Here is a 20,522-nt window from a genome sequence, read left to right on the forward strand (position 1 = left end):
TTAAGTATTAGTTTATCAACACCAAAGCTGACTTAGATGTCACGTGACAAAGGTGAGAGCATCACCTTTTAAATTTAAAGTCATTTTATGAAAGTTTGATCTTACTTGACCTTGAAAAAGAGGTCAGAGGTCAAATGTGATATATTTTACTTTTTATATGTTGCCAATACCAACCTTGTATTTCGACCAATAAATCATAAAACCATAAGCTGACCTTGAAGACCTTGGTGCATGTAAGCCAAATGTCAATATGACCCTACCGACAGCAAGCAAACGCTACCAAAATCATAACCTCCTTGGCAGAGGTAATATGTATGATGAACGGTAATACATGCATTGCTCCACAAGGTGGAGCTCTAATAATGTAAAAAGGAGACACCATGACGAGAACTGTATTTATTTAATCTTTACCAGTGCCTTTATATGAAGCAGCCCATGAAGAAAAATTCAAAGCCATGAGGTCACTCATTTACTTCCATTTATTATAGATTCATATATATATTTATATATATGCGTGTTATAAACATCACAAAATAGAAACTTGAGGAAGGTCTTGCACAAAGATATAATCAAGTAAAAGGGCAACCTTAGATTAGTCAACAATGGCATTGGAAGCAGGCTTATCATCTGGGGTCAGTGCTGCAGCGCTGTTAGGAACATTCTTATCTCGTAATTTGTGTAAGTGCAAATAGTCTTTGCAGCTCTTGGCTCAAAGGAATTATTAAGTGTTTATAATAAAATAGGATTTTACAATATAGATGTTAAGGTTGCTCTTTTATTGCATATGATTTAATTAGGAACATACTGTGGTATTAGTTACAATAAGGTCTCAAGTTCATGATGTTCAAATGATCTAATATTCAATATATATACCTCTTACATTTCTATGCATCAAATGGTATCTTGTTAACATAATAAATTTAATCATAAGCAATATCAATATTAAAATACCTTAAATATAAATAACATGCTTTGAGCAAAATAATTATTCATTTACACTGGTAGTTTAAACAACCTAATTCTACAGCTCTAAACCCTTTAGAAATAGCTAACCCTATACAATGCTTTGTGTCAAATGCATTTTTTTTTGTTTTCGACTGAAGGCCACTTTCAAACAAAGCAATTTATACAAGAATGACATCAAGTCTTTTCACAAGATGAAATAAGTTCCAACTAAATCGTGAATGAAGTGGGAAAACAACCGGCGGTCTGATTGTACTCCTTTATCTATGAAACAATGACTAATATAATTTTAAAAAAAAAACCACACATCTACAGCATATCAAGGAAATAATACTTAAATACTAATAAACAACAGTTGTAATCTTACAACCACTGTAACAAGATATAAATATATGATGTAGCATTTGTTGGAGAAATTAATAGTGGATGACTGTTACAATATGAAACCTGGCTTTGCACACTATTATGTGTAGGCATTGAAATGTGCACTTAATAAATACTGTGTGCTTCATAAATTGTCTGCAGAGACTGCACAATCATACATGTTCACATCTTAAACACCTGGATAACTGGAGAGCTTGCCTAGTCTACATGCAGGCTATTAACTGTTTAACTGTTCTGTGGGCAACGGGATCAAAACAAGCCAAAAACAACATGTCACAAGTGTGTGTGTTTATGCGTGTGAGTTTTGTGTATCTGTGGCAACAGACAGAAGTGAGAGATAGATAGATGATAGAGAGAGAGAGAGAGAGAGAGAGAGAGGCTGGTCACATACTGTATATACATCTATTTCCAAATCAATATTTAGTTTGCTAAATCACACAATTTATTTCCAGTATATACATTTAGCTGACATCATTATCGTTACTAATTAGTGCTATGCTATATGATATCATCCAAGAGATGGGGGGTGCCCACCCAGTCTAATGTTCTTGGCTCGGATGCTGCCATGATCATGCACATAAACTGTTTCCCTGTTCTCTTATCTATTGGGTATATAGTAGTAGGAGTAAACCTTTTGTTGCTTTCCACAAACTCACACAGCTGATTATAGATTTTGGGGTACTCATGGCGAAGGAAAACTCCTCTGGTCCTGAGCTCGCGCTGGATATTGACAAAGCAGACCTCTCGAGCTTTTCTTCCCTCCTCCCCCTCCTTGTCAATGTCTGGTGTGCCCGGAGGGGGAGTGAGGATGAGCGTTTCCATTTCGCTATCCTTCTTGAGTACCTTTTTGTCAGGGCTTGAGGAGGCTAAGGACACCTTTGCATATTTTCGAACTGTTGGTGTTTGGACCCTTGGCGAAGGTCTGTTAGGCACTAGTTCACCAACAGCGATGGATACATTCAAAAGGAAACATTCATTGGGGTCATACTCATGACCTGCTTGCTGCAGTTCCTTGCAGTACTCTCCTAGGTTGTCCTTGAAGCCATCCAGCTCTCTGAGAGATAAGTATGTGGGAGACATGAGGAGGCTCTCAAGCCCAACTTGCAGGAAGTTGTCAGCTGTCTCTGGATTAGCAAAACCCAGAAAGAGGACACCTCTGCCTCTGGAGAGATAGCCAGCTTTAGCAACTCGTGAGAAGGCTTTGTGGATCTCTGTATTCTCTCTGCAGAACTTAAGAGTGTGTCGACACACACTGCTGACACGACCATACAGGCACGTCTCTTTGTGGATCTCCCAGTCGTCCCGGCGACAATTTCGTGAGCAGTAGAAGGTGTAGCAACTGTGACAAGACTTGAAATACAGGCAGGCGTTGAACAAATTCTCAATCCGGCTGCATTTCTTATTAGCACACACCATAGTGTCATCTTCATCAGTGCTGTGGTCTGGAGAGCACTCTTCTGCACTTCTTTGTAAAGCATCACACCCACTATCGGGGTCTTTGATGGTGTCAGGGCTGGATTTGGAGGAGGGGAGCTGGGTGTTCAGACATCCTAAGTTCTCGTGCCCAGACAAACCCCTGTCTTTCTCATCATCTTCAGTGATTAGCTGTTTTAGCTGGTCTAAAAGGTCTTCACTGGACTTTCTGCTAGTTGGTGGTTTGTAGTCAACGACCAAATCAGCTAAGAGTTCATCCAGCTGCTCTAGGCTCTGCTGCAGGGAGAAGTTGTTATGTTTCCTATCTTTGGTAATGTCTGTTGCATTAGATGGCTGCTTCGGATGAGCTTCTCTGGGAGATGGTGCTTTTTCATCATCCAGTGTATCCCAGCTAACTGAGTGGACATCACGTCGCCGGCTGTTGCCTGCACATAGGTCATTGTCAGTTATGGTGATCTCTGGAGTTACAAACCAATGTCCACTCTTGCTATTCTTCCACGGATTGCTTGAACCCCTCTCTAGAGAGTTTTCAGACAGTGACAGGGCAGCGTAGCGTCTCGGTGAACTTGATAGGTTAAGAATGACAGGTTGAGATGTAACATCAGAGGCTGTGCCATTCCTTGCTTGGTAAAACAAATTTTCATAACTTCGTCCACGTGGCACTGACTGGTCTCTGTCATGACGTGGATAGAGAATATTGTCCCAAGATTTTGAATGGTTTTTGATTTCTGCTCCAAGGCGACTTGTCTCTGTACAGCTATTGGGAAACCACGGGGGTATGCTGGAGTCTTGTCTTACTCTTGGTGGCGTGTGCTGAGAGGACTGATTAGAGTAACCAGATATGCTTGAGCGATACCAGTCATCTGAAAAGGCCTGAGACATTCGAGGGCGTCGACGACCCTCTGTATGGTATGGCCTTGATGGAAAGTACTGCTCCATAGGAGAGCTAAATGGTTTGGAGTAAACAAACCTTGAGTTATTCATATGATACGGATTGAAGCGGTTGTCCTCACCATAGTAAGATCTAGACAGTGGAGTTTGAGAAAAGTATGAACTTGCCTCACTTGTGGAGTAAGGCCTGCCGTATACAGAATGTGCAGGCTCTCTAGGAAAGTTGTCTGCGTAATACGACCTGACAGGAAGGGTGTGAACCCATCGAGTCCTTGGATCGTACTGACTGGTCACTGTACTACCATGACTGGTTAGACTGGACCGATCATCCTGAAAGTAAGCTCTAGAGTAGGGATGCACTGGATAACGGACTGCATCCTCGGTATAGAAAAACTTGGTTGGTATGTTAGGATTTGAGTAAGCTCTTTGTTCTTGAGTCAGATATGGTGCTGTTGGTGATGTCATTCTGTGCATGTCTAGATGCTGGTAAGAGATAGGAGACATACTGGTAGTGTAGTGGTACCCCTGTCTAAAATCTCCACTATAGCACTCACTTGGAGTGGGCGTTGGTGAGGAGACCATCTGTCGAGGCACATACAAACCTCTGCTGCTACTGGCCTGAGAGTATCTCTGCCAAAGGTGGTCAGGACGCACACTGGGAACCTGCCTTGATGTGTGCTGCAGTACAGCAGCATCTGGCTTGATGTCCACACGGCACCTAACATGAGGGGTTACAGCAGGTTTATCTGACTTGTCCTCCTCAAAACAGTCTGATACATAGAGGGGGGCATGAGGCTGCAGTTTGATAGGATGCACCTCATTCAAAAAAGGCCTGTTTGATGAGTAGGAATCTCGCACTGTTTCAGAAGTCCTCAAGGTATCTGATGCAGCCTGAGGTGCATCCCTCCCCTTCCTGGTCCCTGGGGGAGACACTGAAATGGGTACAGGAGTGAGAGTAGCCTTAATCCTGGGAGCGCTTTTAGACCTGGATCTCTTTTTTGAATCTGACCACGTAAGATTGCTGGTTTTGTCTTGGGTGCTGTGCTGCTGAAACTGCCTGGTGTTAAACAGATCTGGAGATGAAAAGCGAAGATGTCCCGGTTGATCCAATCCATTCCACGCAAGATCTTTATTTAATGTCTGATGCTCAGGCCTTTTGTAAGGATACTCCATCGAGGAAGAGAGGGTCTGTGGGTCATCCAGTGACTCAATGAAGTCAAAACTACGGCAGTGTCTTTTGTTGATGATTTCTGATTTATCAATCATTTTCAAGTCACATTGCTGGTTGGAGTGTAGAGAAATGGAGGGGTCAGTGATGGGATTTAGATTTATGTCCTGATACAGAGTTGATGCCAGTATATCAGGGGGATGTGTCCGAGTCATCTTAAAGAAACTTCAATGCTCTCCATTCAGTGTGATTCAAGATCAACACAGCCTGGGGAAAGAAAAGAGATGGAGCATAATCAGCGTTATTGTTTTCTCTGCCATAGGAAGGCTTACACACCCATGTTGGCGGTTGCTGGTCTCAACCCATCCAAAAGTGTGCTTTGCCAAACCAATCAAAAGTTTATTATAAAAAGAAAAAACAAACTTTTTTAGACAATGACAAAGTACAACTGTTTCTAACTTCTGATTGGATGGACAGCCTACAGCCCACCTCAAAAGTTGCCCACTACCCGCTTCCTTTTCTCATCTGATCTCATATAATGGGAAATAAATGAAAATGTAAAAACTAAAGAAGAGATGTTATGACTTTTAATATTGCATAATTTTCTTCCAAGAGGGCACTCTGCAACTTACCTGTTGGCAACACGTTTGGAAGACCACAAAAACAACAATCAGCTGATCCAAGCAGAGTCGGGCAGAGTGTAAACAACTAATCCATGCCTTGCTGTGACATTAAAACAAGGTCATTTTTAAACTGCAATGTCATATTATCTTAGTAAGACCTTATAAATAACTACACATAAAAATGCAAGTGAAATCTGTTGATGTTTTGTGGGTCTGAAAGGACAAAAACATTTCCTTTCAGATTTTTAAATCCTCAAATATCAGAATTGGTCTTAAAAATCCCTCAGTCAGGTTCTATTTAGAAAAACAAAGGTTGACTTCAGTTAGCATTGCTGCTATACCAAACGTGCCGACAGTGTCAACGCCAAGAATGATAAGAATTTTTCTAAAGAGTGGTGAACAGACAACTCATGAATTGAGACTTTTTAAGTTTCTTCAACATATTACAGTACTGTTCTAGAAACAGTGTATAGTGCATTGTATTGGTGCCACAAAGTTAGGAAGAATCAGTCCACAAAATCTGGATCCTTTCTTCCAAACTTTGTCACAAGAGGAGATTATTTAGGTTATTTAATGCTTTAATTGTGGAGTTGTATTTTTTTAATTGTTATTATTTCTTTTATGGTGACATTAAAATGTTATGTACTCTACGTGTTTGACTAAAGAATGAGCCTATATGACTAAAAGTAAATAAAGGCTCCCACCTATGCAAAAATAATGAATAATCATAATTCTAAGGCATACCATCAAACTGCCAGCTTGATATAGTAGGTCTTCAACTAGCTGAGAAGTTGGCAAGTAATGCACTAGCTTCTAACAACGGAACGTGTGTTTATTCTCAACTTGCACATTTTCACTCTCTTTCTGTGTAAACCATGTTGGAAAAGTAAAGGTCAACATGCTGAGCTTCAGGAGTGAGGAGCAACCCCATCGCCAACAGCAGTGTAGTTTACAAAGCTCTTATTTAATACTGTTAATGTAGTTATCAAATGCCAATATCTCACTGAGGGCTAATGAAGGTGAATTGCCTTACACTCCCACTTGTGGCCTACTGCACGTGATGCCTTCTTGCTCCACAGTGGCTCCACAGTCTTGCAGCATGCTGCCTTCTGCTGCAGCTAATTAAGAAGGCAGTTTTGAGGGACAAGCCCTATTTTTTAAGACTAAACAAGTGTCTCTGAGAGCAGAATTATCCCTCAGAATATGCACTATGCAAATACATTTCACCAGTCCCAGGGGCAATATATAACAGAAGCAGAGCAGGCTCTGACAACCTGCAACAACGATATTGTTAGTCTTAGAACCAAAGTGGGACATTTGATTAAAGAAAAAATATAAACGAGGAGTCCAGAGCATGAATAATTAGCATCACGGGATTTTTAGGTTCCCAGACTACGATCCAGCTTCCACATCCACTGATGACCACGGATAAATTTACTAAAATATAACCATCTATGTCGTTCCTCTTACACACTAAAGCATAGTCAATGCAACAAACAGTTTAGAGAGCTCTACAAAGATGTCACGTTTCTACCTACTCAGATCTGCCTCAGACTTTACTTTGCCTTCATCCCACTCATTTTGTTATTTCCAAAATAGACATTGCGCATTCTCACTTTCCCTTGTTATCCTGCCCACTAACTGGAAATGGGCTGACCTTCCTAAAATTCTGTGTTACTCATATCAAGGGTAGATATGAACTCGTGACTCTTGATGTTAATAATGCTGCCAAAATTAGAACTGCTAAGGAGCATGAGTTCAGGGTAGATTTTACAGATGATGTGAGAAATGACACTGGGCACAGAATAAACCCAAGTACACCTCACAAAGGGTTTCAACTTATATATATATATTATATTATATATATGTTTATAATGCATATAGTTTGCTTTTCAAAACCTTGACTTATCCAAATATCACAGATCAATGTGAAAGATGAGATTATTCTTTTTTGTCATTTTAATTATACATATATATATATATAAACTTCACAAACTCTGTAATCATAGTTTGGTTGTTGGCGATGCATATAAGAATGAACCCTTTAATAGTCACATTTCAGGTCTCTAATATTAGCTATATAAACCTTTACTTGGTGTAGTATTTTATATTTTATATATAAATCTTGTTGTAACTTACAGATGTTATATCTTTTCTAAAAATGGAAAAGACACAATTTCAACTTTGGTAATATTTTTCCATAAATGGAATTCTTTCATAAACTATTTCAGCTTCTTTGATATCTTTCAGTTGCATCTTACTCAAATTCCTTCATGTTTATGAATGTGAAGAATCATTTTTTTGAGTGAACCATAACCCTTAATCATCCTCCTCCCCATCACTATAAAAAGCCAAAATTCAGAATTGTTATTATTTGTCCCAACCTCAGTAAGCTGATATTTTTAGAAAAACGGGGGAAAAACATCAAGTTTATGAATAGTGCAATCAGCTGAATATCTCAAGTTTAAAAAAAAAAAAAACTTCAGATACCGATGTGTAACTGTGGTAACTGCATATGTGTAGACGTTAGCTCTGAAGGCTTGGGAGTAGTGATGCTGAATGCCATAACATTTAAAATCTGCCAGAAGCTCCAATCTCGCCAAGAAAACGGCAAACTGGTCCAAGAAACAAAAAAAATCCAAATTGCTGTAAATATGTGAATTTCTGTCAGAGCCTGCAATCTCTGGGCCTCCATGAAATAATTAGGAATTAGTTCAGTTTAAAAACAGACCACTCAACTCAGTCAACGGTCCACAGGAGAGGTTTACAAGTCACTTTTATATGTAAACTGATTTTTTACATGACTATGCATTTAAAAGGGTAACCTAAGGAGCTTGGAAAGAAAGGTAACTGGACTCCTTTGAGTTTCTTGAAAACGTTTCACCTCTCATCCGAGAAGCTTATTCAGTTCTAAGACCAAATGGTGGAGAGTCCCGGGTATTTATGCCCTCGTGGGAGTCGTGGCAGACAGCAACTGTCTGGCACCTACAATCCAGTTTTGAGATCCCTTCCCACCTTAATGCCCATTTGATCTTAGAACTGAAGAAGCTTCTTGGAGGAGAGGTGAAACATCTTTAAGAAACTTAAAGAAGTCCAGTCCAAGGTCCTTAGATCAGTGTTTCCCAACCTTTTGGAGCCACGGCACATATTTCACATTAGAGAAATCACACGGCACTACACCAAACAACAAGGTCACAAAAAGCAGATTGATCATTTTTCCCTGCGCACCAGGTATAGAGGAATTGGCTTGGTTTGTCCCCAGCACTACTCATGCTAGGGCTTTCATCTGGGTTGGAATTTTCTCCAGGACGCAGGTCAAATAGACTACTTTTTCTTTCCAAATATTTATCTATTAATATTACGCGCTGTGTCATCTCACAGCATGACTATTATTAGAGAAGGTAGTTGTACTGCCCTCTATTGGAAGAGAATGTAATTGTTCTGCACGTTACGCCGATCGCTTAGAGTACTAATCAGGTGGAACCAGGTAATCTTCCACAGCACACCTAATCATTTCTCACGGCACACCTATGTGCCACAGCACAGTAGTTGGAAAACACTGCCTTAGATTACCATGACCTGGACTGAACCTACACAGACATTTTAAAAGGCTACGAAATCTAAAATGTGTTCATCTACTGGAATTATAATCATCATTTTCAGTAATTTGTAATAGCTTAGTAGTTGTATTTTTCATTTTGTAGAATATATTATTTGTTTCCTATACATAGAAAATGTTTTGGTGTTGTTGTCCAAGTCATGGTAAAAGAACTACTGTATATTTAACTGTATATCATTCTTTTAGGGCATTGTATGAATATTAAAAAGATGAATTAAACAGCGGGGTGAACTTTAGATGCAAGCTACAGCTGACAGATGCAGTTCCTAGCATGGTACTAAATGAAAAGGTCCTGCTGAATGAGTGGGTTGCATTCATAATACAAGCAATTTAATCAGACCAAACAGACCTCGAGGTTTGTTTAAGCCTTAAAGGGATTTTCTTAGTTTAAATATATGGGTGGCAAATCGTCTTCAGTCAAAAACTCTGGAGAAGACTTTGCTATGGCTTATATCCTCTGCTGGCTAAGAACTCTACCTCCAGCTCAGTCTGGCGGCTGCTGTTGCCCTCACAGCCCCTCATCAGACTGCAGATGCTGAGAGAGTGTTATCAGCACTAATGTTGAATTACAGTTTGACAGATGAATGAAGCTATAACATCTATAATATAAACCCTGTGGTGGTCTGGTCTATTTGACAGTCTGTTAAGCTCAGAAATAAACAATCCTTTCCCAGAATGAAGAACTCCTTTAAAATCTGTTTTATTTTTACTTGAAGAAATCTTCACATACATTTTTAAATAAATCTAGGAATTCCCTCCCTTTCTCCTTCATGTCTTGTTTTTTCATTTTCAAACAAGTTGAAGTAAACAATAATTTTAAAAGGTAAGTCAGTCTGTTTATGTGTTTTATTTGTGCAAATTAAGATAATCCAGATTAAATGTCCTTTGAAATGTTAATTGTAAAGGACAAAATGCTAAATTAGCAAACTGAGTTTCTTACTATACTGCATTTTAGATATTTTAAATACATAAAATGTTTATATATTTTCCAAGTAAATCTAAGGAATTAGGGCTGTTCGATATAACGATATATATCGGATGACGATATAAAAACGTCTATCGTTTCATTTTACGCTATCGTTTGTTTTGTGGTGTCGCAAAATAAACTGTTTACAGCAATATTTTTTCATCGTTTTGATGGTCACTGTAGTGGCTATATTAATTTCTTAAAGTTCTCTCTTTCTCTTATTTTTAATATAACCACACTACGGACGGACAAGCGCCTGCTTTACGACAACGACGGTAAAAACCATCGCGTGTCCGCTTGTTTATATTCCACATAAACCTTTCACAATAAAGCTCAAGATCCTGTTGAGACTTTTCAAAATAAACTGAATCACATGAAAGAGTATGCAGAGTGTTTACGGATGAGAAGCAAAAAAGAGCCGTCAGGTGCTAAAAAAAATAAACCTTAGACTCAAACGTTAGAACAGGCTTTTCCCCGCAGCACGCCATGTAATAAATACTCACAAAGAAAACGGCAGCCGTTACAACCTATGTCTAAAAATGTATCCAGGTACACAACGCCCAGCTGGAAACACTTCACGCAAGTCGAGCTGCCCGAGATTCACAGAGTTTACAGAAAATTTTAAATTTTTGTGATTTATATCGTTATCGGACGATAGATGTCTGATATTGGGATATGAGATTTTGGTCATATCGCACAGCCCTATAAGGAACTACTTCCAATATGTGTAAGGGTGAGTAGATATAAATGTAACATAAGCTTAAAAGACTAACCCAATTAGAAAATTTCAGACCAACAGCCCCAACTTAACCGAGCAACATAAAGCTCACTGATTACTAAGATTACTGAAATATAAATGAAATACAGCAGTGTACATGCTTATGTTGCCTTTCTGTAGCAAGTATTACGTTAGCATAACTATGTAAACAAAGCTGCTCTGAATATTAAAGAACAACCAAAACATTTTGTTGTTTTTGTTTATTTGGGGTTTTTTTAAGGCCTCTGGAGAATATTATGGACAAAATGTTCCAACAATGGGTTTTTATGTGTCACACACACACACGGGCTTTCTTGTTGGCACTCACCCACAAGCCAACCCTGAGTTACCATCTGTTCATCATGACGAGAGAGGCCTGACCAGCCATCTCTGTCATGTCTCCACAACACACCTAAATATCACGTCTGTTCACAACAAACCCCGACACACACAAACGAACGCATACACTGTTATTCACTGATTTTCATGGTTTGTTACATTCATTGTCACATTGTAAAGCACAAATATGAGTATTTTTCTACTTTTAATATCCAGGAATAGCTATAGTTATATATACTAATTAAAATAGGGTTTCTCAGATTTACAGACAGGAAAATCCAGTGGTTAACAGACAACAACAACCAATCACAGACATTTAGGGGTTTAGTTAAATATTTCATTATGTCTGACCATATGAAGCCATTTGTAGTAAAAACTACTGCACCTAGTGTGACTGCTATAACAGTAAAACATGTTTTGTAATGTTGAGAAAAGCTTTGTTCTTCTTTACATAGCGGGTTAGATAGTACCACGCGATCTCTTCCGGCATGACTGGGACCACTGTCTTGCATGCTGAATGTCAGTGTAACACAACTGCGATTGTCAGACTAGCTCTTGTTTTAATTTATTACAAATAAATTACCAATGTCCTATTAATGATAAATCTAGAAATGATGGTGGGATGTGCCACTAAATAGGAAAAAATGTTGAACCTAGCTTCCAATCTTTCTATCCTTACAAATCTAAATAAATACTTTTAAGGAGGAGCTTGCAAAAACTAAGGCCTTGTTGAACTCTAGTTTTATTATTATAGCACTGTTATTATCATTATTATTAACATTTAGTGAGCATTCCAATGCCCAAATTTGACTCAAACAAGGACACAGCTTTGATCCTTTAATGGATATGGATGAACAGTGCTCATCAAATTATGTCGTTTCCCGATATTGGTAAAACAGCCTTACAAAACTGATCCCCAAAGTAATGCTAGAGCATTCAACTGCACAGGAGACGCAAAAGAAAATTTTAAAAAAAATTGTGCTGTATATAATTTTGAAGGTTGACAGTAACTTTAGGCCTCTCGCTGACACATCTGTTAACCAGAATATTGCTTCCAAATCGCACTGATCCAGGAGGAAAGAGGGAAGATTTGTGTTTTGGAGTTTCAGGATGGGACAGGACATCTTGACTCAGTGAATCCACAAATTCCTTCCTCTGTCTTCACGGTCTAAGCTTTCTCCTTAATAGAGAGACTCCACTTTAGCACAAGGAGAAAAACCACATGCCACATACTGTCTCCATGGCTACGGCACACAGCAAAGAATCCATTAAATGCTCCTGCAGTTGCACACTGAGAGTAAAATCTCAGCCTGAGGAGAAAAAAACATCAACTGATAATCGATGCAAACATGCGTGTGAGCAGATCGACCTGTGCTACTTGATTTTAAAGGATGTAACAGTAATTTTACATAACAGCCTATTCATAGAGCCAAAGGCTGTACTGTACGGCATTAGGCTTTACGTTTCTTACATAAAGCTAAATGTTCTGTATGCAGTCCAGAATTAATCTGAGATCAAATCCATTTGTTTGCCATATTAAAGAGTAACAAAAAGCAACTTTAAAGACTGCATTCTTCCCTTTTCTATCACAATCGTGCTGCAGATTTGCCTGAAACCTCCCGCGCCCAAAACCCAAAGCAAGACGCATTGAGCCTCGAAGCCTTACCAAACATTTGCTCTGATACACTCGGGCAAATCTTTTTATTTTGGTGCGGCACGGACGGCCCTCCATCCTTTGTGGCTGACCTAACGCCTTTGAGTCCGGAATGACACCATTAAAAATAAATAAAACATAAATACTGAAGCAGCCACGGGGTTCAAATCAGGACGGAGCCCACGGAGAAGGCTAAAGAGGGGGAGTTCGAACAAGTTTGTTGCGGTAAATGTTTCGAGAGTAAACGACGGGCCTTCTTACCGTCTCGCCAGTGAGTACATGGCATGCGGTGGACATGGCGAAGCGGCAGCCTTGCTCTCCGTGTGGGTACGGCGTTAGCCCCGCTGCACCTGCTGTGCGCCTGCCGGAGCCCGACACCTGTCCTTCATGCCCATTTCACATGTTGTGCGCTTCACCCCGCGATGCTTCTGTGTGTATGTGCGTTTGCCAGTGATGGAGGAGGAGGTGGTGTGTCTGAGCCTGCGCTTGTGCGCGTGCCTCTGGGGGCGTGGTTGTGCGTGATTTTGTGAGGAAGGGAGGGGTGGTGCTGAGGGAGCTGGGGGCATGCGGCCGTTCGAGCCTCGGAGCAGCACCGCGGTGTCGCTGCGTATCTGAGTCCCTTAAAGGCCTTTGCAGGGGCATTTCCGGGGGTTTCTGCGCTCTGCAGTCACTGATGCTCATCTTGGAGGGAAAGCAGAGATGACAGCGACATTTCTACAAAGTTTTCAGACATAGTTTAAGATCAACTTGGATTTCCCGTGGTTCTTGACGTAACTTCTGTTGCTCCTCTCATATTGATGGTCATGAGGTAGAGAAAAAAATAGTCCTGTAATTGGGACAACTGACTTTTTTATTTCTTTCTTAATCGCCTTGTTGTTTAGGGAAAATAGTGAAAAACGTCCCCTGTAATTTTTTAAACCCCAAGGTGACATTTTCAGATAACTTTCAGATATTCAGTCCGTTAGAATGTATGGTACAGGGTGGCATCAGGTAATAGCATTTGACCGGCCTTATTCTGTAAATGTCAACCCTGTGGATGTGAAAAACCGCATTTCTATAAAGTCACAAATCCTCTAATTAAAAATTATTGCAGCCTAGTTTCTACTTTATTATCTGAAGTTTCTTGGTAATGCCTTGATTCAGTCAAATGTCCTCTAGTGAATTTAGATCTTTACTCTTGCAGGCATCCGCTCTGCTTTTAATATTAGACTTAAAACTTTCCTTTTTGATAAATCTTATAATGATGCCTGGATCAGGTGACCCTGAATCCTCACTTAGTTACACTACAAGAGATCTTAATCTGCTGGTGGCTTCCCATGATGCTCTGAGTGTTTTTTCTTCACTCACCCCTTTCACTCCCTATGTGTTCTTCCTGTTAAAAGGGAGTTTCTCCTTCCCACTGTCATCAAGTACTTGTTCATAGTGAGTTGTTTCAATGTTTGACCTAACAATATAAAGTGTCTTGAGCCAACTGTTATTGTGATTTGGCGCTGTATAAATAAAATTGAATTGAATTGGATTAGTCACGCTTTTCTTAGCCCGCCCGCTGCTACTCGCATCTGCCCCAAAGTCTCACGTCGCCACATCTTCTGCATTGTCTGAACTGATGATGGGGACAGCTGGCTGTGAGCCCCAGCCCAAAGCATGTGACTGGCGCAGCAGAACTGCTTACTGAAGCACTCTCACAGCAGATAGAAATCACTACAGACAAACTGTGCTGATCAGGCAGAAGAATGCAATAATACTTACCTCTGACAGATCTCATTTTGTTACAGGAGAAGCAGCTTTCTGCTTGAGCACGCTGGAGTATGACCACTTTTCTTATTATTATTATCTCTTTTCCTGCCTGCTCACTGGTTACAAAACACACATCTAACTGGGACTCCATCTGTGAGATACCACGTGTACGAGATATGATTCAGAATACAGTGGATCTCACATTGTGGCATCCAGCATTCCTGAGAGTGGGATCTATCCGAGTATGTGTGACTCACTCTCTCTCTCTCTCTCTCAGAGTACACTGGCATCAGTTTGTGTCAGCTGTTGGTTACCATGCATAAGTGTCTGTCAGCTTGGTGATAGCAGGTGTCTTAGGCACCTTGTAGACTCTAACAGAGAGGAAATAAGTGGCTTTCTGTTGATTAGAGACTTCTCTGACAGGGATCCGTCAGGCTTACACCACCGCAGATCACTGCTTCACTCTGCTTCACTCTGCTTCGACTGCTTAAACAAGCTTCAATACTTGAAGGTTGTTTCAATACGGTAAACACCCTTCAGCTCTGCAGCTCTCTCTAGTTAACTCTATGGAAGATTAAGTGACTCTGCAAACTTTTAGTTCTCATCTCCATGTTCCCATTGGAGGAAATTACATAAGAGATGTGGAGGTGCACACACACAGTCAGGCCCCATCGCTTACAAATTCCAGCTCAAAAAAAGCGACCGTGGCAGGCTAATAGAAAGGAACTGAGCTTCTTTTCTGGCCTGTAATTATATGTCTGACAAAACAAGAAAAACACATTAGACTGACATGGTAAGGCAGCCATGTTAAAAGAAGAAACCCCAGGGAAATCACCAGGGTCGCTAGGGATATTAACCATCCACTGCAGTGCTGAATATTTTACAGAGCCAGAATTAGACCTTTTGGATGTGTTTGTGACTGAATGTGGTGAGTACTTCAGTTCCTTCAGAAATATCATCATTAGGGCAGTCATGTTATCAGATTTTCACACTGTGGTCCAAAGAGTTTATGTTAAAGATATTTTCCCAATATCTAAATTACAAAATATATATCAGTAATAACCCTACCAGCAAAAAAAAAATGTGGATTTTTGTCTATCGTGTGTTGTCTTTTTTTAAGAAAATAAATGAAACTCCAAATAAAAGTGCATGAAGGCAACAAGCGTCTGTAACCATATATGTACAAAAGAACATAAAAAGAATAATCCCTCAGTTACTTACAATATTTTCTTATATGCATTATTTACTTGATATTTTATTTTTAAACCTCACATTTATTGTTTACTTCTGTAGGGGCATCCCTAGCTGATTTTAATTCAGTGGACTTATATTCAGAGAGTGAAGTGTGGCAATGATAAATCTGAAGCTTCACTGGGAGATGCTTCCAGTCTTCCCTTAATTCCAAAACCCAGATTAAGTCCTCAAGAAATTAAACCACTCAGTCCTCTCTCCAGCCTTCTTACCCCAGACATCATTTACAGTTGTGCAAATCCATACAGGGTGTTCGCCTCTCAGGCAGCATGGTCCATTAGGATTTAGAAGCAGCTATGTGAGGTGTTTGGATGCTCCTTTGGCTCAGTAGGATGCTGTACAATCCGCAGAGTTTTGATTCAAAGTGAATCAGATTAAATCATATGCAGAAGATCGCAGAGAGAAGAAGAACTGCCGCAGGCACTCGGTGTTGGCGGGTAGCTCATGCTTCACGTTACAGAAGTTGCAAAAATTAAGTAATTTCCTGATCACTCCCTGAAGCAAACATCAAATTATTAGTTTAGTCCCACAGAAGAGAATAAAGTAATAACAATGGAATTACGTGCACTTGTCCTGTGCTTAATTAGGAAACTATGTTTACCCCGGCTGCACAGAAAAAGAACAATCCACTCCAAGTAACACTTATAAACAAATTCATGTACAAGCCAAACCATTTGGGAGCGGTATCCATGGTAACGCACACTGAGTAGGAGCAAAAGAGACTGAATTCATTTCAAAGGGAATGAAGAAAAGTGCTGTTGGGAGTCTTCCACAGAGACGATCAAAATCTATGTCACAATTTTAAGATAAACTGAGGTGAAAATGTGCTTGTAACCCTGCAACAATCTGCAAATGCACCACAGCCAGGATTTGGCAGCGCAGCTTTATGTCGACTGTACATTTGGTAGAGAGATGCGACGCGGATGCCTCTTACATCCCAGATTATCTCCAGCAGAGATTGACAGCTTAAAGTTAAAATAAGGTTCGCCATAAGGAGACCCCTCTGGCAGCCTCCTGGTAAAAATAAGACGTGATGAAAGACCTGCACTCATGTGGGCATATTCTCAGATCCTCCTCTCAGTACATGTAGGTCAAAGTAAGAATAGTGTAGATGTTATTCACAGCTGCACTGAGCAAACACAAACTCCTCTGTCCTCGCCTCTGGAGTCACACTAAGACATCCCATGGTGAGACTTAATTAAATCTTCATAGCACACTCCTCACTCATCCTTCATCATCTGCCATTTTGGCTAAGAAATCATCCAAGTCATGTGTGTGTGTGTGTTTTTTTAAGGGAAAACACATTCAGGCCTTGCATAGAAACAGCGTGTTTCCATGCAAAAGCGCCTGATAACCTGACTCAGATATTTTCATGCAACCTGCAGAAACCGAATGCAAACTGTTAGCTCAGAGTTTCAAGAGATTTCCAAATGCTGATTAAGGTCAGCAGGCGGTTTTATGATGCAGAACTGTCATTAAGGTCCAGCTATTCAAGACAGGACAGACAACAAATCTTTTGTGCCTCTGTTAGGAAGAATCAATGAGGACCTTCTAAATATGGATGTCATTCACCCTCTACCCCACATCAGTACAATGCAAAGTAGTACTGGGTTGCACTAATTGTGCGAGGCTGTAGATTACGTATAATCATCAGCCACTGTTTCCCATTTGAGTGCTGAATAACGCATTCAAATCCTAAACTGACACCACATTTTCTTTTCTTTTTTCCCTCATAAAAGAATGACTGAGGACATTTGCTGTATGCATTTTGTACTGAATCTATTACTTGTTATTTGAGCCCGGTGTCTCAAACTGTTTCCATTCAAATCCTGCTTAGTAAGCCTATCAAATGACGTGTGCAAAATCAGCTTTGACACTTGCTTCAGTTTGTGAATAAACAGCATTTTTAATGTATGTAATTACACATTCTGGTTCTAACCAATGCAGATGCACCTGTGCTTTGCAGCTTCTCTGGGCTGTTTAAATGGGTCAGCTCTAGAAATATCCTCTCTCAGAGAAGTGTGGCCTCCCTCCCCTTTTGTCTTCTCCCTTGTCTGTAAAGGAACGAGAGTACTGCTGGCAATAGCCTTGAATGCTTTATTTGTGAGCAGCAAAGTCATGAATGCTACATTAGGATGACTGCACAACAACTGGACTACACGAGAAAAGAGAACGACCATCCAAGTTTCTGTTGTTTTTTGATAAAGGAATTTCCAGGCCATGATCAACTCTGTCCAGTAACAACCGGCAACATTCCACCTAGTTTTTTAGATAAAAGTAGCTTTAAGCAACAAATTATGTACTCTTTCAAAGCCTGAATATGCTGTACTTTGACTAGATACCCACAAAGCATTTGATTTCACTGAATGGCCTATTTTACAGGAAACTCCCAAAGAGGTTTGGATTTATTTTGGTGGATGGGAATGAAATGATCCATCACTATGCTAAATCTTCTGTTATAACAAATAAGATTATGTAAGAGCATCAGGTTGTCGTATTATGCTGTATGCCAGTGATTTGCTTGTTACCTTAGTGAATAATTGATATAATTGGGCTCTTCAGACCATGAGTAAGTCAGCCCACCCCCCCAGCCTGAAATACAGCCGGTGAAAAAAACATGCGTCACTCGCTGTTGCTCTCTAAATATCTTACAATTGGTAAGTAATAGTTATGATCTCAGAAGTTCACTAGATTCTTATTCAAATTAAATATACATTTGATAAATTCTCTTGTAGTTTGATTACTTACCACACCATTGCTAGACAACACTTTTGATACAAGGTGTGGATACGCAACTTACTCTGTTATATGCTACTTTTCATTTTGTGAATGAAGCTGTGGTACTAGTGTTTTTTCTAGCACCAAACAGTACAAAGTTCTTCCCCATATTTGTGATTCATATTTAATGCTTTTATCTTTTATGGAGGCTTGAGAAAAGAATGAAATGTGAAGGACTGCAAAGTCTTATATTAAGAGTTGATCAATAATACAGCAGCCACTGGTTAATTCAGTTTAAAGTGATTCACTGTTTTCATTATTCTAAGGTCATGCTACATAAATTTTACCCCTCTATGTCTCTAGTCTGTGATAAATGTAAATTAAATGATGTCACATTTATTTTTGGGCTTGTCACACCCCCACCCCTCCATCTTTTTTTCTGGGTTTTATCAAAGGACTCTGTCATTTGTTCCTTTACTTCTTTAGTTCATTCCATGCACAACACATTTCATGATGCATTAAAAATGTATATATATATATTTTTTAATTTATTAGATTTTCTTTCCTGATCAGATGAGCATTTTACCTGCAAACCAGACCTAGATTTGTCAGGAAGGAACAGCCACCGGGCAGCCAGATAAGAACTGCAAGAAAAGCAGATAGAGCTTTAAAAACCACGGTGACCTTTCATGAGCGAGCAGCTATAAAACATCCTGCCTGCAAATTGGATTTTGCACTCCAGACACTTTTGTCTGCAATGAAAACTTTCAAGGAAGAAAAAAAAGAATCAATCTGGTGATTAAAATTGAACGCTCTCCCTCTCTCTCATTGCATAAAACCTACCTGCCAAAACATTTGCACAGACAGATGAGGGAAAGTAAAATCTAATTTTAATGTAGTTCTTTCAGCTGTAGATGCACTCACTGAGTTGTACAAGACAAGGCAATGAAACACATCCCTCTCCACATTAGAGGGGGTTCTTAATAGTATCGAGCCTCTCTCAGCTGCAGCTGGTGCATTCAGATTTTAAGCCCGAGTGAAAGCCCCAAAATTTGGGAACATAATAGTTGTGTTTTTACTCAAACACCATGAATGGGTCTCTGTTCTACAAAGAAGGGATGCCAGTTTAGTTTTGTTTGGTAGTGTGCGGGCTTTGATTTCCATTTTTCTATGTGACTTAAAGTCGTGCGATTAAAATTTGAGCATCAAGAAAAACTTTGTTTTTCAGCAATGTTAACATAATTGCTAATACAATGATGAATCATAATGACTGAATAACTGAGTAGTAATACATACAAAATCCCAGGGCTCTGTTCTGTAGCACTCAGGATGCTTTTACTTACTTAAAAAGGATGTTTCTTAATATAAATTAACACTTTCAATGGAAAAGGAATGCATATACTGTATTATAAGTCATTTGTAATGGCCAAATAAACATGTTACATTGTAATATGGTAGAATAAATAGTTCTGTGGTGTTTGTGTGCTTACAGAAGTGAGACTGTAGGCCCACACCACCTTGTGGCCACATTAGTATGTTTTATGTTGAAAAATACTGTCAAACTATAGGACATTCCTAAAAGACATTTCTTTACATAGCTACAGTCAATACAATTTATTTCAAATATAATTCAAATATAAGCTTCTAGCATTTCCACCACCAGGATCACATCTTGAAAATATAAAAAAGGTCAAATGTCAGAAAGTCTCAAATCAATCAGTTCCTTTACTTCTTGTTCTTCTTGTTAGTCACAATAGAAATCGCTAAGAACTGACATCAACCCAGAAAAGCTCAGTTGTTTGACCCTCAGCATACCAGACACATTATAGAAAAGGTCAAAAGATATGGGTACTCAAAGGGTACTAAAAAAAAATACTGGAAGACTGTTCAGACTTCATCTGATATTTTGGGGCATGCAGATACCCTGTGAAGTACAAATGCATTTTCCGGCTATATACATATCCAAATAACGCTACTGTGAACTTAAAATGATCACTCTAATTGACTTTGGACTCCT

At 39.6% G+C, this 20,522-nt stretch overlaps 1 protein-coding gene across 1 annotated transcript; it reads right to left on the minus strand.

The window, feature by feature from the left end:
- Positions 1 to 456: 456 nt before the first annotated feature.
- unm_hu7912 (un-named hu7912) lies at positions 457 to 13,299 on the minus strand. The gene is made up of 2 exons (XM_084946461.1): positions 13,061 to 13,299; positions 457 to 5,107 (listed from the first exon to the last, which is right to left on the minus strand). Exon 2 carries the CDS (start codon positions 5,053 to 5,055, stop codon positions 1,846 to 1,848), a length of 3,210 nt encoding a protein of 1,069 aa, XP_084802587.1. The 5' UTR covers positions 5,056 to 5,107; positions 13,061 to 13,299; the 3' UTR covers positions 457 to 1,845.
- Positions 13,300 to 20,522: the final 7,223 nt, after the last annotated feature.

Source organism: Perissodus microlepis, chromosome 12 (assembly GCF_051167445.1).
Source record: "Perissodus microlepis isolate ML-2025 ecotype Zambia chromosome 12, ASM5116744v1, whole genome shotgun sequence".
Taxonomy (NCBI): Eukaryota; Metazoa; Chordata; class Actinopteri; order Cichliformes; family Cichlidae; genus Perissodus; species Perissodus microlepis.